Source organism: Schistocerca americana, chromosome 1, assembly GCF_021461395.2.
Source record: "Schistocerca americana isolate TAMUIC-IGC-003095 chromosome 1, iqSchAmer2.1, whole genome shotgun sequence".
Classification (NCBI taxonomy): Eukaryota; Metazoa; Arthropoda; class Insecta; order Orthoptera; family Acrididae; genus Schistocerca; species Schistocerca americana.
Window position 1 is genome coordinate 299,172,385 of NC_060119.1, and position 24,324 is coordinate 299,196,708.

The window sequence follows — 24,324 nt, forward strand, 5'->3', positions numbered from 1 at the left end:
AACATGAAACTACAATGGCAAGTGTTGGCCACTCTGCATCAATACTAAAATGCATTCAAGTCTTGAGTAGAGACAATACAGATGAGATGACATAATGTAAAGCATTGTATCAACACTGATGATCATCTCACCAACCAACCAGCACTCCAGCTGAACATTGGATACTTTAGAAAGAAGTGAAGAAGATGCAGCTGGTGAATGTCATTCACACCTTGAATTGTCTGAAGGGAGAAAAATACTTCTACACTACTGGTATGCAAATGGGATACTGGAACACTGAAGTAGAGGAGATTAACTAAGAAAAAACTGCTTTCACAGCACCTGTGACCTCTATGGTTAGTCAAATGGTTCAGCCCTGGTAGTCAACTTGATTTAACATCATAACTGAGCAAACTATCTTTATTATCCAGATGATATTGTTGTTTTCTAGAAGACATTTGAAAAGCATCTAAACAATTTGACAGCTGTGATGATGTGTGTCAGTGATGCAAATGCCAAGGAAAAAAGTCTTGGGGCACCTAATTTACACAAGTCTACTTTGTCCTAAATAAATGCCATGTGACTAGGGCCTCCCGTCGGGTAGACCGTTCGCTGGGCGCAAGTCTTTTGATTTGATGCCACTTTGGTGACTTGTGTGTCGATGGGGATGAAATGATGATGATTAGGACAACACAACACCCAGTCCCTGAGTGGAGAAAATCACCAACACAGCCAGGAATCGAACCCGGGCCCTTAGGATTGACATTCTATTGCGCTGACCACTCAGCTACCAGCAGTGCTACTTTGTCCTGACCCGGAAGAAGTATGAGCAACAACAGGTTTTCCAACTTCGTGACACATTAGTGACATGCAAGGCTTCCTTGTAATGAATTCCTACTACAGGCACTTCATAAAGGATTTCAGTTGGAAGGCGTAGCCATTACAAGATCTGCTGCAGAGAGATGCCAAAGTTTATTGGAGGAGAAACAATGCTGTTAATGTATTCTTAAGGATGATCTGAAATCTTCACCCGTCCTGGCACTTTTTGATGAGAGCGCCAATACAGAACATAACAATGATGCTAGTAGTTTCATAATAGTTTCAAGTCTAATACAAATGCAAGAAGGCACTGAAAGGGCGTACTCTTCAAGTTCGAGAAAAGTGAGGATGAGTGCCTTGCAGCTTTTTGAGTAATCATAAGTTACAATACTATTTATACACCATTGTCATCACTAACCACCATTTTTTATGCTGGCTTATAAGCATGAGGGATCCAGCTGGGTGATTGGTAAGATGGACACCGAAGCTTGAAGAATACAACACAACAGTAATATATGAAAATAGACACAAGTACAATGATGTTGGCTGTCTTTAGTGGAATCTATTTGAAGAACATTATAGCACTGATTATATCCCAGTCACTGCAGCACTAAGAATGCTGCAGTTAAACAAATACAATGCCTGCCACTACTGAAGACAATAGGGACTCTAGAGAAGGAAGAAGGTGCCAAAGGAGAATTCAGGTTAATACTGGAACATTGTATAAAAGGAATTATGACTCAATGGGGTGGAAATTGTCACTCAGAATCACAGCTAATTTGCATCCATCCATACTGAACTATTTTTATGACACTCTGAAATCAGGTAATATGGGATTTCCAAGGACTCTCCATAGAATAAAAATAGGTATCATTGACCAGGTCTCTTCTTATCTGCCAGACATAATGTAAGTCACTGTCGGGAAAGACAGTGACGGAAGCATATGCATCAGCTACCTCCAAAACATCTGGTACCAATTCCTCTTCCATGTCCTTGATTTTACCAGATTGGAGCTGACTTCTCAGGTAGGTTTACCAAGTCAAATAAATGGAAATAAACTGATAGTATTTCACACTAAGTAACTGATCCACTATGCTGCCACCAAGGCAGTACTGACTGCTAATGCTTCTGATCAAAGGCATAATTTTGTACATGTAACATCATGTGTAATGATCTCCAATAGTGTGAAACCAATTCAGTTGACACTAGTATCATGAAAATTGCCTACCACCCCCAGAAAAATGGCCCCATGGGGTGTTTTAATGGTAGATGCACCGTTTATTGCTTTCCAAAAGCACTTGACTCATTTCTGCACTGATGCTTATTGTGAAAAGTATGATTATATGGGGTAACAGTTGAAATTTGTGACTGAATTGAAGACTTTTTGGTAGGGAGGACACAGAATGTTATCCTGGATGGAGAGTCATCATCAGATCTAGAAATAACTTTGGGTGTGCCCAAGGGAAGTGTGTTGGGACCTTTGTTGTTTGTGTCATATATTAATGACCTTGCCGACAATATTAATAGTAAAATCAGGCTTTTTGCTGGTGATGCAGTTATCTATAATGAAGTACTATCTGAGAGAAGCTACATATATATTCAGCCAGATCTTGATAAGATTTCAACTTGGTGCAGAGACTGGCAAATTGCTCTAAAAGTTCAAAATGTAAAATTTTGCACTTCACAAAATGCAAAAACATAGCATCCTATGACTGTAATATCAATGAGTCACTGTTGGAAGGTTATGAGGCAAGGTACAGATTGTAACATGGACTTCAGTTTGGAAAATACCATTTCACATGCCAGCAACCGGTGCAAAGACATGCCTTTATGCAGCAAGGTATGTAACTGTTGTGCAACTGATGCCACCTCTGGAAAAAAAACTGATGATAATAAGCAATCTTACCTTAAATCAGGATGTGGAAGAGGCACGATGGCAGATACATTCTGACAAAGGAGCTTGATACCAGCACTAGAGATCTCAAACCCAAGATAAACAATAGAAGGCTGCAAGAAGCAGCGCTTTTCGAAATTGCATTTTAACCATGTGGCCTGTAACACTGAAAGGAGCATTCATAAGTTGTTGAGATGTTCAGCAGTGGAGGAGCCAGAGACTACAATATCATCAAGATAGTTGGCACAGCCAGGCACAGACCTCGTGAGTTGTTTGAGAAACCATTGAAACTCACTGGGGCACTGGTCATGCAAAATGGTAACCAAAAATATTGATTCTAGCCAAAAGGGGTATTTCAACCAAGAGCTGTTGAGAGTTAGCATCAACGGGAAGCTGAAAATATGCATCAGAGAGGTTGATATTGGAAAAATACTGACCACCAACAAGCTTAGCAAAGAGTTTGACATGGTGAGGCAAGGGGGTATAACCATCCTAATGGCTTCTTGACAATGACTAAGGGGGGTAACCCATTCACTAGATGTAATTGGTTGGGTGATCCAGGGGGCCATGAGGTGGTCAAGCTCCAGCTCGACTTGGTCACGGAGCATCATTGGCACCGGGTGAGCCTGAAAGAAATGGGGTCTGACCAAATGTTTCATGATGATGTGGCCTTTGAAATTATTGGTACAACTCAAACTCATAAAAAATGGCAGAAAATTCAGAGCTTAAAGAGTCAGGTTGTGTGTAATGAACTTGATTAGACATGAAGTTAACTTCATCAGAAATAGGAAACCTGAAAAGGTTAAAGATGTCCAAACCAAACAAATTTTCGGTGCAACCATTGTTCACTGCCAGAAAAGTCGGTGGATGAACCACAGATTTTTATGTGCCTGGGGCCAAGAAACTATCTAATGGTGGAAAGCATTGCTTATTGCAGATGATTAATGTACATGACAGTGGTGCTAGAAGGGAAGAACCCAAGTCCATGTACAATGAGTAATGACACAGCAGCGACAGTGTTGACTTACATGTGCAAAACCTTTTGATAAACCTTGACATCAATATAAAGCTTACTGGGTGCAGTGGAGATTATTAATACACAGTTGACATCCATGTGAGCATCTGAAATAAGCCACTGGAATTTTGCTGCTGCTGCAGGGAGTTGGGCCATCCATCATGAATTTTTGCTCATGCACAGACCACTGCCACCGTATTGTCCCCGTGAACCGTCCAACAAACAGCAGCGGGAAGTGGATTGAACTTCTGCAGCCTCCCACCATGATTCAGTTTGAGTACCTGCAGCCCTCAAAACCTCAAATTATTGTGCTATAGTCAGAATGTCGGAGGGGGAGGGGTTTTCATATTGAAGGGCCCTCTCATGAACCTCATGATTGTGTGTCAACCAAATGATTGCATCAAGAACTGTTTTGTTGGCATACAGCTCCTTCTGTACATCAATGACAAAATGACAGTGACAGCTTAAACTGTGAAACTCAGCTGCCCAAGTCTTATAGGAGTGTTCGGGTTTCTTGTGACACGTACAACTCAACTCAACGGCAATGATCTGATCCATTTACAGTAGTATTTCAAAAGAAGGTCACACATGTTATCAAAAGGGAGTCAAGATGGATCCTGCAGGGGGTCCAGTTGGCAAAGGAGTAGATACATGCAAGGCAATAATCGAGACAAAAAGAAAGCATGGTATAAGGTAACATCAGTCAATCCAAATGCATGAAAATGCTGCAGCTGCTGTTTTTTTGTAGGCTTCCCATTCTTTGACAGACTCATTGTAAGGTGGAAATGGCTGGGATAGTGCAGCAAGTGATGTAGATTGAGACAGACCTGATCTGGCCAAAACGGAGGCAAGCATCTGCAATACCACGGTTTGATTGTGTTGCACTGTGGCGAATGCCTTCTTCTGTTGACTGAGATGCTGTAATGCTACAGTAATAACCCCCTGCTGATCAACCAGCCGGCATAAAAACTCATTAGCAGCACTGCCAGACATCACAGATACAATGGAGGACCAGCCAGAGTCTGAAAACTGCACAGAGAAGAATCCCACACTTGTCATCAATTGTGTTGTAACTTGGACACACAACATGACCAAGAATTTAAGTACAGTGTTGTTAGAATGTGGCAAGTATGCCAATCATCATAGCATACACTGAACACAATAAGATGAGGTAAATGTATGCAGGCAGTAATAACACAATAACTGAGCATGAGCACAGTGTTGCAGTGTACAAATAGGCACCCAACCATGGCTGGCTCTATTGAAAGTTCACTATATTGCTCTTTTGTGGCACACTCTAATGGATGACAACACACTGCTAACATGTGGCTTTGAAGTGTGCATGCATTACTTCAGTGAGAAAACGATTTTGCAGAGACCAGTGTATATAGTGGTGTATGCTGATGGATGCAGTGATCGTCTGTCTTTCTAGTGTATCAGAGGAGGCAGCACACATTGTCAGACTTTATTGAATCCACACCTAGATATATATTGTGCTACTCTTGAACTGGAACAGTACTTGTGAAGTACAATTGCTGCTTCTTGACAATTTGAATGTACTGAATTCTTTCCCTTGACCTTCTTCCACTAAGCACCATCCATAATGCATGAGTCTTCACTATTTAGTCTCAGAGCTCACACTTATTTCTGTAGCTGGATGCCTTCTTGAAACCACAGTGTCATCTTAATCTCAACAGAGCAGTGTAAGGCATGCCAGCTGTCTGTAAAAAGTTTTAAATCTCTTCCACAGCTTCTCATGTTATCCAACCTAGTCTTGTTGATAGCATATGGATCTTTGTGAGTACATTGATTTTCATAAACATCAGTCATATTCATTAGTGCAAAATCACAACATGCTTTCTTTTGATACTAGAATTAACGCATCCCATGTAGTGGTCTCTTTTTCAGTTCAAAACACCCATTCCAATATGTGTAGTTGCTGGAAGGCTCTGATGAATCACCTACAGCTGGTAGCAATCCAGTTTGTTAATATGAGATTTCCAAATTTTTACCTGTCTTATTTAATAAAGATTATCATAATATGGATGGAAAACAAGCCTCTGTTTGTATGTATCCTTATTATTTATGACATTTATCCACAGCTTTTGTGGCAATCTTTATAACTGTAAGATACAGTTACATAGTTTTTGTAAATATACTATCAGAAATGTAGTTGGAGACTATGGGACATGTATGTTGTACAGGAGGTCAGTGAATTCCTGGATGGTGCAGAAGAAGGTGCAGTGTACTTCAGCCTGGGTACCAATGTGCGAAGCTCCCTACTGCCCGCGGAGAAAGTGCATGCAATTATAGAAGCACTGGGTGAACTTCCACAGCGCATTCTCTTGAAGTGGGAGACTGGGAAGCTACCTGAAGTGCCACCCAATGTGCTCACCTCTAATTGGTTTCCACAGCAGGATGTGCTTGGTGAGTATTGCCCATGGTTGTGCCAACTGTCTACACACATATGCATTATTCAAAATGATAGTTCTGAAATAAAACAGGCTTTTTTTCATTGTGGCAAAGACATACACAGTATGCAGTGATTGGCACTCCCACAACCTATTGCCTTTCAGTAACATACATATGTGAGGTCCACTACTCACTGCCAGAAGCTTTATTGTGTTGTCTACTTCAGACTATGCTGTCATGAGATAGGATTTATTTAACAAGAGATGGTAAAACAAAATAAGCACCATTTGGTATAGCCTAAAGCAATCCAAGCATGTCTCGGAAAACAGCACTTACACTAGGATAGCACTTGGAGTTCAGTACACTAATGCAAAAGATTGCAGCTGAATTACACAGAATTCCATTTTGACATTGACAGTCAGTAGAGGAAGCCACACTTTGGGTTCTTGTCCCAGGGGCATATGACTGTAGTTATGCCTCTGCCACCCAATGAACGTCTGCACTTGAATAGGGTACCTGGATATTACCATACTGATGTTGGCATGGCCTGACCCATGGAGTATAGAGAAGTATGTGTATGGGAATGAATCTGTATGAATTCAGAAATAGTTAAAATATAGAGACAGCATACAGAAAGTAGAAAAACGAAATTCCACATTTAAAAATATATTCACACGTGATGATACTACCACATGAATGTTTAACCACTGGACACACACACAAACAGAGATATTGATATTAGCAGCACTGGTAATGAAAAAAGTCAAGGTTAGTTAAAGTGTACAGTACCAGGTCCTGAAAGGATCCTTGTTACATTTTACATGGAATATGTCACAGAATTAGCTCATTTCATAGCTCATATTTACTGACGAAATCTACTGCAGTGAATAGCTCCAGGTAACTGGAAAAGAGTGCAAGTAAGCTCTATATACAAAAAAGCTAAAAAATCTGATTCATGTAATTACAAACCAGTACCACTGACGTCCAATTGTTGCAGGATTCTAGAAAATATTCTAAGCCCAAACATTAAAAACTTCCTAAAGGTAAACAAGTTTCTATCAAAGAATCAGCACATATTTAGGAAGAGCTATTTGTGTGAAACACAGTTTGCTTTATTTTTGTATGTCATCTTGCAAAGTAGAGGTGCACGTTGTAATCTCCCCTTTGACACATTATTTGTTGAGTGTTTCCTTTTTTGTAGTTAACTTTTTAATAAGCTTAAAAAGGAGTAAGATTTACAATTAACTTTTCACTTATCTTCTTTTCTCATAGCTGGCTCCAGTTCTTCATGTCTAGGGGCAGATTCTTGAATATGAAATTTTTGAAGTTATAGGTTCTCATGGTTCCAAATGCTGTAAATAATGCTGAAGTATTGCCTGAGCTGTAATTTCTATTTTTATATTAATTTTATTCTCTCACAATTTTCTATATCACACTCTCTTTATAATTTACACTTCAACAAAACTAAAAATTAGATTGTTTTTGCCAAAATTAAAAACATGTCCAATCACATCAGAGGCATGCCCTCTACTAATCCACTCTGTGGTACTAACAATATCCCAAAGAGTTTACAAATTTTCTTGAGAAGTGACTTTTTATTAATTTCTATACCACTATTTGATAAGTTAATCCAGAAATAAATTTCATATTTGTATTAGATTGTGTGATTAATAATAGAAATTTTAAGTGGGCTGAATATTTCGTAATTTAAAATATTTCTAAAAGAAAAGTAATTTTAACTGTACATTCAAAGCTAGCACATATCAATTGTAACAAAAAAAATACAGTAATTTCTTTTTATACATTTTAGCCTGAAACAAAATACATTGTGTACAAAAACATATGCAGTTGTTTAGAAAAACAGTTGAGATAATATTAACCTGTTCAAAAACTCAAAATTATTTTTGGTATCGACTACTCCTGTTGAGGAAAAGTAATGCTAGAGGAGGGTGTTCCTTTACAAAGTGAGCAGGTAGATTCTGTCTTCCTAGATTTCTGGAATACATTTTATACCATATCACACTATCACCTAATAATCAAGATATAATAATATGGAGTACCTTCAAAAATACATGATTGGCTTCATGAATATGTGACTAATAGGACCCAGCATATTATATTCAACAGTGAATATTCCACAGAAATGGATGTGTCCCAATAAAGCATATTAGGCCCTCTAACATTCTCAAAACACATAGAAAATTATCACAATAGATCAGTAACACTATAAGATTGTTTACAGACTATGCTGTTGTGTTTAGGAAAGTATTGTTGCTAGACAATTGTAAGGAATTGCAGAAAGACTTGGACAAAGTTTCCACTTGGTGCAATGAATGCCAACTCTCTTTAAATGTAGATAAATGGCAGCTAATGCTTATAACAGAGAAATAGAACCTGATAGTATATGACTACATCTAATCAAGACTTTCAATGCACTATGAGCAGTATTGCAATATTCTTCAGTGTGTCATTAAAAAGGCAAAACCCATGCACTATGCACAAAAAATTCAAAATTTCAATAATAAGGTGAGGGCAGTTTGAACATTATTAGACACTACCCCAATAAACTCTGCAAGACAAATGATAACGAAACCCTAAATGGCTGTAACAATGAGACAGATGATGCAAAATTAAAATAATTGGTTACTTAAATTCTTGCGAGCAATAGCTGACAGACATAAAAAGCACAGGCAATAAGCTTACTTCCAGAGATAATGCATACTAACCACTATACAGCAGTTTTGCCAACTCATCTGTTACAGAGGTCACAAGAATCATTACATCACTAAAAAATAGTACTCTTCTGGCTGCAATAATATCTCAACTAAAGTACCAAAATCTTGCCTTATTTGGTAACACCACCCTTGAGTCAAAGAGTATTTTATAAAAGACTGAAGAACACAGTAATAACAACAACATACAGATGTTGAGATAAGCAACTGTTTTCTAATTACAGACTGATCTCACACCTTCATATGTCCTCAAAAATTTTGAGAAAGCAACTTACAGCAGAATACTGAACCAAGTTTTTTAATAACAGGTCGGTCTGGCTTTTGTAAAGGCTTCTTTCCTGAGAATGCAATGTATGATTTCACAAACATATTTCTCATAGAGCCAAACAACAAAAATTACCCTGTTACATTTTCTGTGATATTGGTAATGCTTTTGACTGTGTAGATCATAAAATTCTTCTGCAGAAACAAAAATGGTACAGCATTAAAGGTTTTCCCCTTGCATAAATGGGGTCATATGTAAGAGGCGACTGTTGGGAGGGCAGAAGTAGAGGTGGTTCTGTGTCAGGAGATAATCTTCCAATTCACTCCTTGACAGTTTCTCTCAGAAGAAAGGTGGTGAACTGTTATCACCAGTAAGCACAGTGAAAGAAGATTCAGAATTAGTTGTTTATTTCCTTATGTTACAAGCTGTGTCTTAACCAGCTGTTGACACTGGCTGTCGATGTCTATCAAGGTATTGCATCATAAGCAGCCTCAAGTCCACTCAAAGTAGCCGATGCTGTACACCCATTCCTCATCACCTGCTGCTAGGATAGTTGCCACACATGGTGGTTTTGGCACTCACCGTATCATGATGCTGCAGCCATGAGAAGGAGGTGCATGTGTTGAATTTAACACATGCTGGTTTGGGAGATGCTCTGTTCCATACCCCACTCTTGGTCATTCTTCATCATCTGTTGAACCATGATGAGGGTTGTCATGTACACATGTAATAAGATGATCCTGGCCTGCTGATTAGGTACGCCCTGGCCCACCCACTGAAGTATCACAAATGCTAGTGTCCTGAGCCAGGATGAATAGGAAGAATGCCTATATCCACCCATCTCTGTCAGTGGCAGACTGTGGTGTTGAACTCTGCGACTGGTGATTAAGGCAAGGTAACCATCTCTCCCCACAGCAGCTGTTATCCCTCAGTAGCATGCAGGAAATCTAAAGCAGACTTGTGCCAGATGTCACTTTACTGAAATCAGGGAATGGAGTGCAAACATAACAATGCCATCAATCAGTCTGACAAACTGCCTTACAAGTTAAAGTGCTAAGGTTTTTATGCAGCTAAGTAGTGGATAATGTTTACCTGAATCCCTTGTCATGACAACATAGATCTCGCTATTACAAAGGTGCCAGTGATTCTCACTCAGCCATGCTTGCTTAAAGAGTTTGTTGTAGTATAAGACTGGTTTGTAAAAGCTCTTGGCATGCATTGTTGTATTAGCAGCAGCGTTTCTTTCAACATGTAATGAAGGTGATGTGATCCTGTCTAGTTGCCCTGCCTTCCACATTTCTGCTGAGGTCCAATGTCTAGCTCACTAGAAGTGCCACACCTGGTGGTGAAATGTTATTCTTCACACCTACCTTGTTTCAATGCTGCCATAACGTAAACAATGTAGCTTTGCTCTGGTACTTAGAAAATTTTAACTCTTTGCTGCCTTGTACAAGGTTGCCATGCAACATACCACTCTCCTCTAATAAATTTTATGGCTCCTTGAAAAGGTTTAATTCTACTGATATGAACTGCTGAAATTCATTTTGGTAATTGTAAATTTAAGTTTACAGGTAACTTTACTTTGACCATCTGGTAAGGACCTGAAACTTCTTCAAAAACGTTTTTGGCTTACCCTTTAGAATGTAAGCATTCTCAAGTAAGATTCATTGACCTATTCAATACAATGGTAAATTCCTCTTACTTAACCCCACACACTCTTGAAGTTCTAGTACTTTTGTGTTGGTCCAGTTTACCTTTTTCTAGGCTTCTTTTCTTACTTTTGTTGAATCACATCAAACGGAGATGGCATCTTGTATCCATACAAAACTTTGTAAGGTGATAATCCAGTTCATGTGTGAGTTTTTGACTTGTGGGCACTCACCACAAAATCTAAAAACACATCCCAGTCTAGATGTAGAGAATTCACATAATAGCTTAGCATCTTTGATATATTCCTATGAACTCTTTCCATGTGACCATTTGCCTGTGGGTGGAATGGACTTGCACATAATTTCTTAGCTTTCAGTAAGTGACACAACTGCTTAATGTGATCATACATGAAATTTGTCCCTTGATCCATAATAATCTCTTGCAGTACCCCAAATTTAAGTATCTAATGATATATCATAGTGAGAGTTGCTGTGCTCACTTTCTGTTCTGGTATTGCTATCATTACTAAATACCTAGAGAAGTGTTCAATAATTGTTAATGCATACTTTTTACCTGAGTGACTCCTTGAAATGATCCAAAAACATTGGCTCCTTTCATTTTAAATAAGTAATCAGACTCAGGTATTCTTTCTAATTGTATCTTTTGATGACATAGATCCATATGTTGTGCATGTGGAATACAGTTCTTGACATACTGCTGAAAATCAGCACAATTTGTCCTCCACCAGAACTTTTCTGTTACTCTTCTAGCCATTGTCCTTTTATTTCCTTGACCAGTTAACATATGGTCACATACTTGCAGTAATACTTCCGCCCACAAAGCTGCTGGAACTACACCATATGGTCCACACTTGATTGATCTACACAATATCCCATCTTGTATGACAAGCTGTGACTGTTTGCAACATAACTGATACTCACTATAATTTGCTTTTTCTCTCTTCAGACCTTTCAGATCAAATCCAGAGACTTGCAGTATTCCTACAAAGTGTACCAGCATTTGCATGTTTAACACCCAGTTTGTGGATTACATTATATTAAAATTCACTTAGTTTCAAAGCCCATCTTGTAAGATGACTTGAAGGATCTTTTAACCCAAGTAGCCATTTTAAAATCACATCATCAGTAATCACTTTGAACTTAAGTCCATATAGATACCATCAAAAATAAGAAATATCGTATATTAGTATCAACATCTCCTTTTCAGTAGGAGAATAATTTTGCTCAGCCTTATTAAGCTGACAAGGTGCATAAGCAAATGGGCATTCTTCCCCACCCCTGATTTGCCCAGAACTGCTCCTAAAGCTGTACAACTTGCATCACACAACAATAAGAAATATTTTGTTAAATATGGAAAATTCAAAACTGGATCTGATGTTAATATATCTTTTAAATTTTGAAATGCTGTCTGATACTCAAATGCCCAGCCAAACGCAACATGTTTTCACAGTAGTTTTTTTAGTGGTTGTGTCACTTCAGAAAACCCCTTCATGAATGTTCTGCGGTAATTTGTTGAATCCAAGGAAAGATTGTAATTGTTTAACTGTCTGAGGGACCAGAAAGCAAGGTACTGCTTATGTAAGGTACAGATCTGTCTTTAGTCCCTCTTGGCTAATTATATGCCCCTCATAGTTCACTTGTGATTGTGAAAAGTGACACTTTTCAATACAAAGCATAAGTCAAGCCTTTTCAACCTGCCAAACACCATCTCCAAATGCTGAACATGCCCTTTCAGGCCTTTTTTGAATACAGTTATATCATCTAGATAGACCATGTATCTGTTTGGTTTTAAACCTCTGAGGATTCCATCTAATAAATGTTGAAACATACCTGGCATGTTTTTCAATCCAAAAGGCATCCTATAATGGTGGTAGCGACCCGAAGATGTGGTAAATCCTGTTTTATGTCTGTCGACAGTATGTACCTCAATTTGATGATATTAACTTCTTAAATCTAGAATTGGAAAGAACATTCACTAACCTAAATTTTCAACATTCAGCAATATTAGGGACCGGGTATACATCTGTTACTGTTTTTTCATTTATGAATCTATAGTCACAGCAAACCAGTATTTCTTTGTTCCATCTCATGACATTTTTAATACAATTACTATACTCACAAACCATGGATATCACCATGTTCTATTATCCTGTCTGATAACAGCTGACCCACAGATTGCTCTACTAAAGGTTGTAAATGCTTAGGTACCGAACACTGTCTCTAAACATTGGTGAATGATTGCCTGTTAGTATTATATGCTGTATGGCTGGTGTAGCAGGTAACATTCCTTGTGGATTGCACGAATCCTTATATCATTATAACACTAATTCCATTAATGATCTATCTTTACCCTTAAGATGCTTCACTTTTTCTCACAATGCAGATTTGTTGACCATTCGCTCTAGTCTACCTTGTATCCTATAATCCTCTATATTCTTCCTCTTCCATAACCTCTAACATGGCTATCAGTAATCCCTTTGGAAGACTAACTTCATCTTCCCCAAAATTATCCAAGCTTATTGGCACCATAATCTGACCCTTAGTATTCCTTGTACGCATTATACACCTACGTACGAAACAATGTTGTTCATTTAGCTGAATAAGTATCATTTTTGAACGAGAGGTCAGAATATGGGATTCGACAGAGAGGCTGGTAATAAATAAGGAGACGAAACTAGTGGCAGCATTCTAAAGTTTAATGAGGTATATGAGTGATTAAGTATGTATTTTTATTTGTTTATTTATGATTGCTATGATTGCTCGATGCAGCTGTACTAGCCGCATCTGTAAACACTTTGTTTATATTAATTGGCCAAAGCATTGCCAAAATATTTGCTTTTGAACCTTCATAAATTTACAATTTTTAAGAGAACAATAACTTTTATGCTATTATATATTTTCGCGGTGTTTCTAGATAATTTAGCTTTACATATTTTTCTGTCCATGAGTGTCAACTCACACCTCCGTGTCACTCTTACTTCTGTTTTTATCAATTTTTCTCTGGAATATAAATTCCTCCAAGCGCGAAAACATGCTCATACATGCCCCTGCCAAGCGCTTGGGTTTTTCCATGGTTGCATAGATTCTAGCCGCTTGCCACGGCTCTGTGGCAACCACCAGCCACATCCTCTGCAGCAGGAAATTGCGACTCTAATCTCCCGCCACAGCTTGTATGCTCACAGAGAGCAAGTATTAGGACTGTTAACTTTTAAAAATTTGTTACTTTTGAATAAAAATTATTAATTGCTTAATTAATTAATTATACAGTATCATATACTATATTGCTGATATTATAAAGAAAATTGGAAACTAGTTTTTGTGTTTTGACAAGTCTCCTGTGAATTAAGTCAATGGCTTGAAACTGTATGTTAAGAGACAATAAACTTCTATTCCATTCTATTCTATTCCATTCTACTCTCACCGAGCGAGGTGGCACAGTGGTTAGCACACTGGACTCGCATTCGGAAGGACGACGGTTCAATCCCGCGTCCGGCCATCCTGATTTAGGTTTTCCGTGATTTCCCTAAATCGCTCCAGGCAAATGCCGGGATGGTTCCTCTGAAAGGGCACGGCCGACTTCCTTCCCCATCCTTCCCTAATCCCATGAGACCGATGACCACGCTGTCTGGTCTCCTTCCCCAAATCAACCAACCAACCATTCTACTCTGGACTAAGTCTTTTGAAAATTGTGAGAAATCTTTCCCTAGAAATATTTGAATTGAATAATAAAAATTATTATTGTTGGTATTCAATATTGCACAATCAGTACAATCCCTAGAACTGCACAATTTCAGGCCATGGTACAGATCACTCTTCTGAGTGTGTCAGAAAAGAATATTTGTTGCCTGTTACCAGTTTGACCCAATATACAGCCATATAGGAATGTTTGTACTTCATTTCCACTGTTATCTCTTCTTGGCACCATTACTCAAGAACTATCAGCTAGTTTAATATTTCAGGTGCTCTTAGCAGAACTGTTGTTATTAACCTGGTCACAAGCCCAAGCCTGTCCAATACTCCAGTACAGGTCCTTCTTGTCCTCAATACTATAACAAATAATAATAGTATTCATCTATCATGTTACAGGCAGTATAAATAAAGTAAAAGTATTACAGTTTAGTGTGCAGACAGTGCTACAGGCTGCTACTGTTTTAATGAATTCAGAAGATCTTCACTCCCTTTTCTTCATGACATGTTAACTGGCCAAGCCTAAGACATGAAATATCAGTAACTTTCTGCTCATATTCTGTTACCTTTGACTTCCCCTAGCAGTATAACACTCTGAGGTCTGGCTAAATAGCTAAATCTGTTTAATACTAAAATACAGTTTATTTGTTCACAGCTCACCCTAATGTGCGTGTGTTTGTGACGCAAGGAGGACTACAGAGCATGAATGAAGCAGCATACTTTGGTGTGCCCACAGTAGGTATCCCTTTCCTTGGTGACCAGCCCCTCAATGTTGCTAAGATGGCTGCTTCAGGCATAGGCATACGTCTTGATGTCAAATATCTCACAAAGGAATCACTGCTACATGCAATCAAGACTGTTTTGGAAGAGTCTAGGTATGTATGAGGTATCTTGTATGCACTGATCACTCTAATTATTAACAAATACTTCTCTTTCTTTCCGTGTTTTCATTCAATAGGATCATTTGCAACAACCTTTTTTCATGATTAGTTTTAAACTTTCCTCTTCATTTCATCCCCATGAGTACCATGAGCGTAATCAATAATTCATCTTGTAGAGTGAAAGTATTTTTCTTATCCTCTCTTACTGCACTGCCAATCACAAGGCCAGTTCAAAGCAAGCATACTTAGTGATCATTACTGTTTTATTCCTCTCTCTCTCTTTATTTTCTTGTAGATACTATTATTATATTTCTATTGGTTTACTTGACTTAGTGTAATGGAGGTTTCCCATTGTAAATCTTGTTTTCCATACTTTGTTGCTGCTGTTGTTATTATTATTGTAGTTGTAGTCTTCAGACAAAAGACTGGTTTGATGCAACTCTCCATGCTACTCTATCCTGTGAACGCCTCTTCATATCTCAGTAACTACTGCAACCTGCATTAATTTGAATCTTGTTATTGTATTAATCCCTTGGTTTCCCTCCACAATTCTTAACCATCACATTTCCCTCCATTGTATCTCAGGATGTATCGTATCAACTAACCACCCCTTTTAATCAAGTTGTGCCATTAGATTTCTTTTTTCCATAGTTTTATTCAATACCCCCTTTCTTTAGTTACAGGTGCTTGATCTACCCATCTAACCCTCAGCATTCTTCTGTGGAATCACATTGAAAACTTCTATTCTCTTCTTATCTGAACCACTAATCATCCACTTTTCAGTTCTGTACAGTAGTGCATTCTGATATGTTAACACATTTCTCTTTTTCAGATGTGCTTTTTTTGGAATTGGCAGTTGCCATTTCACATCCACTCTACTGTGGCAAACATCAGTTTTTTTTGGTGGCCCAGACAGGAAACACATCTATTGCTTTTAGTGTCTCATTTCCTAATCTAATTCCCTCAGTATTGCCTGAATTAATTCGACCACATTCCATTACCTTTGTTTTTATTTTGTGGCGTTCATCTTATTTTTCTTTTCAAGATATTTACATTTCAAAACTATACTGAAATTTTCTTACCATCCATCATTCAATTGCCTGGTATCTTTCATATTAAGCATTTCCAAAAACTTGGTTTACTCCTTATGATGTCTATCAAAATCATTCAGCATCCACAATATTCAAAATTATGTATCTACAAGTAGGATTAAATAAGACAGGAGATTTACTTACCTGACGTAATTTATTCTCTGTTCTGAAACTGACAGAACATCAAGTTCCTTTCTACAAATGCTCCATGGGGCTTCCTCTTGTTACACATTAGATATATCATGTGTCAGAGACAGCAAAGGACCTAGAAGAGCAGTCGAATGGACTGGACAGTGTCTTGAAAGGAGGATATAAGATGAACATTAACAAAAACAAAACGAGGATAATCGACTGTAGTCGCATGAAATCAGGTGATGCTGAGGGAATTAGATTAGGAAATAGAAAACACTTAAAGTAGTAGATGAGTTTTGCTATTTGGGGAGCAAAATAACTGAGGATGGTCGAAGCAGAGAAGGTATAAAATGTAGACTGGCTGTGGCAAGGAAAGCATTTCTGAAGAAGAGAAATTTGTTAACATCGAGTATGGATTTAAATGTCAGGAAGTCCTTTCTGAAAGTATTTGTATTGAGTGTAGCCATGTATGGAAGTGAAACATGGACGATAAATAGTTTGGACAAGAAGAGAATAGAAGCTTTCAAAATGTGGTGCTACAGAAAAATGCTCAAAATTAGATGGGTAGATCATGTAACTAATGAGGAGGTACTGAATAGAATTGGAGAGAAGAGGAATTTGTGGCACAACTTTACTATAAGAAGAGATCGGTTGGTAGGACACATTCATCAAAGGATCACCAATTTAGTATTGGAGGGAAGCTTGGAGGGTAAAAATTGCAGAGGGAGACCAGGGGATGAATACACTAAGCAGATTAAGAAGGATGTAGGTTGCAGTAGTACTCAGAGATGAAGAACCTTGCACAGGATAGGGTAGCATGGAGAGCTGCATCAAACCAGTCTCAGGACTGAAGACCATAACATTAACAACAACAACAGCAACAACATTTCTCTCCAGATGTGCAAGAGCCTGCTGCCTGTGGGTGACATTGACCTTTCTATCGAGGGGTGCAAAAACTGTTTCCACAAACTGATCATACCATGCTTTCATAGTCCTTACCCAAGGCAGAGCTTCATGATACTCCATTTTGAAGCATCTTCTTACCAGTATACATCTCCATTGTTAGTGCAATCATGCATTGTTTCCAAATAATGAGCAAATGGCATGACATCTGGAAGCATATGATAAAAAACTGAGAACACAATGCAAGGTCTGAAGAGCTCTGAGATAACAATCAGTCCGTGGTTTCAAAATTATATACTGTTACTTATAAGTAACTAATTTAGAATAATGCTGAATATTGATGCAACAGCGAGTGTCACCATAAATAAAATCTTTTTGAGAGTAATGCTGCATCAAGCCATGAAAATGGAATAAAATAAATAGTTTTAGGGCCCTAAAGAAGACCACTGAAAGTTGATCAAATGGTTGTTTTAATTTTACTTTATTTCATTCTTATAGTATGCAGTGGTATTATACCCAAAAGGATTATATTAAACTTGACACTGGTCATGAAAGCCTGTAACTTATCTGGCCACATCTGTAAGGTAGTACTTCTAAGAAAGATGGTTAAACCGCTAACTGACCTCTCCTCTTTTGAGCATGTAATTACACCAAAATATCTTTGTTTCATACTGGCATCCAAAAAGCAAGAATTATCCACAACTGTGCCATCCATGGATTACTGAAACAAATAATCTGTTAATTTTGCACCATTCAAGATTTTTTAACAACACAATGGAAAGCATATGAAGGTGACATTCAGATTATGAGCAACTGAATGTGATAACAGGAGAACTAGCGCTTCAGTTGACTAAGAGAAGTAGCCCAGTAGAAAGATGCTAGACTTGGGTTTAGGAGGACAGCAGTTTGAATCTCTGTATGGAAATCCCAATTTAAGTTTTACGTAAGGCTAATGTAAGAATGGTTCCTTTCAGAAGGATGCAGAAGGGACACAGTGGGTCAGAATTTTGCAGGCAATGTGATTTTCCATGAGCCATGGCATTTGTATATATCTAGTGAGTGGCAGGTCCTTAAGAGACAGGTGAAAACATATAAACATACAGCCTTGAGATACAGTCATTTTGGATCAATGATTGTCAGTAGGAGACATTGCTTCTGGTAACAAGTGCAAAATTCTCTATTGGTTGCCAATCATCTGCAGTGTAATACAAGCAACAGCCTTCTGTATGTTCCCTCCATGCTTTTCATTACTTCTCAGATGCTCTCTGAATAGAGCAATTATGTCTTAGAAGGGTTCATGGATTGCCACATGACATATGAATTGAGACACCATGTATATGGTAATCAGAGCTGTTTCAATGTTCAGAAGACCACTGAAAGCTGGTTAAACAGTGACTCGTATGTCACTTTAGTTCACAGTGTGATGCAGCATCATACCGAAAAGTATTTTACTCAAGTAATTAAGCAAGCTGCGGTGCTGGTAAAAACACTGATCTTACATCTGGTCAGCCATATTTGGGTTTCCCATAGTTTTTCTAATGCAATCTGGATGAATGTTAGGATGTTTCCTGTGAAAAGACCACAACAAGTTTCCCACATCAATCACTCTTAACAGAACATTAAACTTTAATCTTTTGCATTTATTTCTGAAATTCTCTTTGTTTTTGTCCATTACTTTAATGCTTCATTTTTAATTCAGATGTATGCTATACTCCTTTAGCCAAAAACTCTGAATCTTTAAGAAATTTTCAATAAAATTTGGTGACTTCTCAGTATTTATATAGAGAAAAGGTGGCCATAACTTCATTGCTGGTTGAACTGTTTGTTAGGTAAAAGCAACAAATTTTCATTTATTTGGAAATGTATGTAACTTGTTTGCAACCATGGGCCTTGGTTACAATGAGTAAGATATTTACAGCAGTGTTGATAAATCAGTAGCATTTAGAAAGACCAACTACTAAATTAAAGTCTTAAACATAAAATTTAATGTCTTTGAATTGTACTATTGAGCAGTTTCTTAGAGGGTCAACACTACCCATCCTCTCCTGCCTGACCAAATAGCTGTTCTTAGAATATAAGTATATGTTTCAGTGAGGATAAGAAATATGGTGAGATATTTGTATTTAGTTCTTTGTTTCCATTAAATGAAGAGGCCAGGATACATAATTCTCAATAGCATACATGTCGGTTGACAGAACAACAAATGATGTGCTGAGTTACATGCTGGTAGACAATAAAGTCTAAGGACAAAGGAACAAGGAAGAAAGTTCTAAAGCATGTATATTACATTGTTCATACATAAGTTTACCTAGAACCACAAATAAAACAGGGACTCATTGATTATTTCATGGGTACAGGTGACAGAAACCATGAAAAATTCTATGAAAAGCATGTTACTTGCAATACCATCTAAAAACCCATTTTGTATATCAGATCAACATCTACCGGACACAATAGCATCACAGCCCAAATTACGAAGCTTTCATTGAATCAGTACTGCCCACTGTAACAGATATCTACAACCACTTCTTAACTGCAAGCATTTTCCCTGAGGACTGGAACAGGGACTAGTTACACCACTATCCATAAAGAACATTGACACAGCACCCCCTGATTATTGATCTAATTACATTATTTTTGCACTGTCCAAGGTCTTAAAATATATAATCTATGACTAACTAACACATTACCTAACTATGAACACACTACCAGATGAATACCAATCAGCTTTCAGTTAGCATTGCAGCACAACATGTGCCTTAATAAAGATAAGAGATGACTTGGATCTTGCCAAGGATGCAAAAGAGGTGACTATCATGTGTTTCTTAATTTCACAAAGCCTTTGACACTGTCAACTTCAACATTTTATGTGCCAAACTTAGCAGCCTAAATTGCTCACCAAGTGCAGTGCAATGATTTTGCTCATTCCTGACATATGGCCAGCAGAGTGTCATGTCTGTCACTATAAAGTCACAGTGGAGGCAGGTACTGTCAGGTGTCCCCCAGGGTTTGGTATTAGGTTCTATATCCTTTTCATTGAACGTCAATGACGTTTCATCAGTTTTGCCCCAATGCAAATACCATATGTACACTGATGATCTTTAGTTGTCTAAGTGAAAAACCAATAACCCTGAAGAAAGCTATAGAGAATCTCAATACCAACCTGTGTTCGCCATCAAAATGGGTGCAGGATATAGGGTTCAAGCTCAACTCGTCCAAAACCCAAGTGGTACTGGTTGGTAAATCTAGGCTCATTAGCCTGAAATATTGGGAATCACGAACATCTTTAACCGTAAATGCAATAAATATCAACTTCTCTCCTTCAGCAAAGAGTATAGGAGTAATAGTACACCGAAGCACCAAAGAAAGTGGTATAGGCATGTGTATTCATACACAGAGATATGTAAACAGGCAGAATACGGCACTGAGGTCGGCAATGCCTATATAAGATAACATGTGTCCAGTGCAGTTGTTAGATCACTTACCACTGCTACAATGGCAGTTTATCAAGATTTAAGTGAGTTTGAATTTCGTTTTATAGTTGGCATATGAGCAATGGGACACAGCATCTCCAAGGTAGCAATGAAGTGGGGATTTTTCTGAACGACCATTTCATAAGTGTACTGTGAACCATTTCATAAGTGTACTGTGAATATCAATAATCCAATAAAACATCAAATTTATGACATTGCTGGAAAAAGTTCCTGCAAGATTTGGACAATGATGACTGAAAAGAATTGTTCAATGTGACAGAAGTGCAACCCTTCTGCAAACTGCTGCAGATTTTAATGCTGGGCCATCAACAAGTGTCAGTGTGTGAACCATTCAACAAAACATCATTGAATGCTCTTTTGGAGCTGAAGGTCCACTTCTGTACCCTTAATGGCTGCATGATACAAAGCTTTACACCTTGCCTGGGCTCGTCAACACCAGCTTTGAGTTGTTGATGATTGGAAACATGTTGCCTGGTCGGACAAGTCTTGTTTCAAATTGTATTGACTGGATGGACATGTACAGGTATGGAGGAAACCTCCTGAATCCTTGGACCCCGTATGTCAGCCATGTCAGCAGAGGACTGCTCAAGCTGGTGGAGGCTCTGTAATGTGTGGGGCATGTGCACTTGGAGTGATATGGGACTCCTGATGCATCTAGATATGACTCTGACAGGTGACACATATGTAAGCATCCTGTCTGATCACCTGCATCAATTCATGTCCATTGTGCATTCCTACAGACTTGGACAATTCCAGCAGGACAATGCAACACCCCACACATCCAGAATTGCTACAGAGTGGCTCCATGAATACTCTTCAGAGTTTAAACACTTCAGCTGACCACAAAGCTTCCCTGATGTGAATATTATTGAGCATATCTGGGATGACTTACAATGTACGTTGAGAAAAGATCTCCACCCCCTCGTACTCTTACGCATTTATGGACAGCCCTGCAGGATTCATGGTGTCTATTTCCTCCAGCACTACTTCAGACATTAGTTGAGTCCATGTCACATCATGTTGTGGTACTTCTGCATGCTCACATGGGCCCTACATGTTATTAGGCAGATATACCAGTTTCTTTGGCTCTCCAGTGTAGATTGGATCGAGCACATAACTGCAGTGTGCAAGAAGGCATCAGTGTCACTCCATGCGCTACAAAAATATAAGAAGCTCTTCCCTCTTGACCTGAAAAGAAAATTGTACAAACACTCATATTTACAATCACTGATTACAGTGATGTTATCCTGCAAGACCTTCCTTAGGAAAACTCATGGCACCTGGATTATGAGTGCCTGTGTTTGTTATATCTGTGGTGTTTGACTCTTTGACCACATTTCGCCAATATATGCACAGCTATTTGGCTGTGTGCAGAGATTTCTGTACCCTCTATCTTCTCAACTGTCTTATGCACATACACTATCCCCCGTATCTCTCCTCTTGTCTGAACAACGTGACAGAAACATGGCAGAAACACACAGTCCCATCGGAGTAAAATCCTTTCTGTTCCACTCCATCATTCCAGAACTTTCTTGAAATCCTTTTCAGTAGCAGGAATGTGACTCTGGAATAACCTTCAGCAGTATATTAGAGAACTGAATAACAACCCTAGCTTCAGAAGACAGTTAATAACATACTTACTAAGGCAACAATAATGATTACCTTGCCTCTGTATGCACTCATTACCCTTGTCCATTCTTCTTTCCAGTCAGATCTTCCTCATTTCCCAGTATACTTAACTGGTGCAATCTCCTTAAATTTCCTTTCCCCAGGACTTGCTATACAAGAAAACATCTTTTTTTGTACACTTATACATTCTTTTTATATCTGCCAGTATCATTATTATTATTCTTATTATTATTATTTCTATTACTATAATTATCATCATCATCATTATCACAACCATCACCACCACCACCACTATTAGCGGTATCAGTAATACAAGTACTGCCATATTAACTGATCAAAGTCAGTATACTTACTTACTTTGTCACTATAGACATTAAAATAATTTTGAAAGTATTTGTCATATTAAATCACTATTTCTTAAAGTACTATAGGTGTGAAATGCTAGTCTGATGTGACAGAGGGGTTCATGGCCCTAATCAGATCACGTTAAATATGCAAAATAAGATAAGTAAGTAACTTGGAAGCAACACTGGGTGTTAATTTTAGCTTCTTGTTACAAATCCAATAGTTGAGTTGACATAAGATGATCCCTGACAGCTAGCTGGACAGCTGTTAGCTTTCAACTGTGAAGTGCAAATGGTTGCAGATGGAAACAGTAGCCATTTATAGAAATGTGACAAAACTGAGGCATTGTCATAGAGACATTTACAAAATGGCTTTATGTGATTAATTGAGGTGGGCAAATGAAGCTGCTACACCCAGCCCACTGCAGCTCTCAGGGATCAACTTACACCAACTCAGTTATGGAGTATTGCTGCCCTTATAATTCCAATAAATAATGTGCCATATTTCAGTCTAAAGATTTGCTGATGAGTAAATAATGTTCGCTGAATTATACAATGTTCTTGCACGGACAATAAAAATCTAAGCGTTTGTCCTATAAAAGTAAAACAGTTCTCCCTGTGCACAGCTACAAGGAAAACATGCAGCAGTTGTCTGTCATCTATCGTGAGCACCAAGCGCCATCACTGGATCGAGCAATATGGTGGTTGGAGTATGTGCTCCGCCACAACGGGACACGTCACATGCGCAGCCCATCACTTGACTTCAACTTCTGGCAGCTGTGGCTTATTGATGTGCTGTGTGTAATTGCTGCTATTGCATCAGTCATCTTTTTCATTTTATATGCTAGGTTACGTAAGCTGGCAGCAATGATTACATCGATAAAGAAATTAAAAAGTCATTAATGTGTACACACTTAAATAAACAAGTTCCTATTTATCTACCAAATGTACCTGTATTTCCACTATTTATGTGTAATATTTGTAGTTATAAACTACATCCTGTAAAACTGTTACTTAAAAATATTATTACTGTTGTAATAAAGTATTTCATATTATTTTTTGTTCACTGTACTTCAGTATCATTCCAGTAAAAGATTTCTTCACCTATCTCCAGTTATTCTTAAAACAGACTATAACATCTGGAAAGTGCACCATCAAAAGAATGGAAGCTCACTCTTCCTCACTGTCCCTCCACCCATTTTAGCCTTGCCCCCCTCCCCCCTCACAGTATACACATTCAACCCGTATATTGCAGACATAACCTCTTCCTCCCTCCCAGCTCTCTGCTCATCTTATTCAACTCTGTATGTCCATCTACTCCTACCTACTCTCTCTCTCTCCATCTCCTCTGGCCCTCTCTCCAACCACATTGATCCC

The 24,324-nt window shown here is 38.3% G+C and overlaps 1 protein-coding gene across 2 annotated transcripts in view; it reads left to right on the top strand.

Annotated features, from left to right (window-relative positions):
* LOC124622732 (UDP-glucosyltransferase 2-like) overlaps window positions 1-24,002 on the top strand; it is a 139,291-nt gene extending 115,289 nt beyond the window's left edge. For both annotated transcript variants that reach the window (XM_047148525.1, XM_047148532.1), the window contains 3 exons: window positions 5,912-6,134; window positions 15,129-15,348; window positions 23,574-24,002. In XM_047148525.1, the coding sequence (XP_047004481.1) occupies window positions 5,912-6,134; window positions 15,129-15,348; window positions 23,574-23,850 (720 nt within the window). In that variant the 3' untranslated portion in view covers window positions 23,851-24,002. The remainder of the gene's footprint in view (window positions 1-5,911; window positions 6,135-15,128; window positions 15,349-23,573) is intronic.
* Window positions 24,003-24,324: the final 322 nt, after the last annotated feature.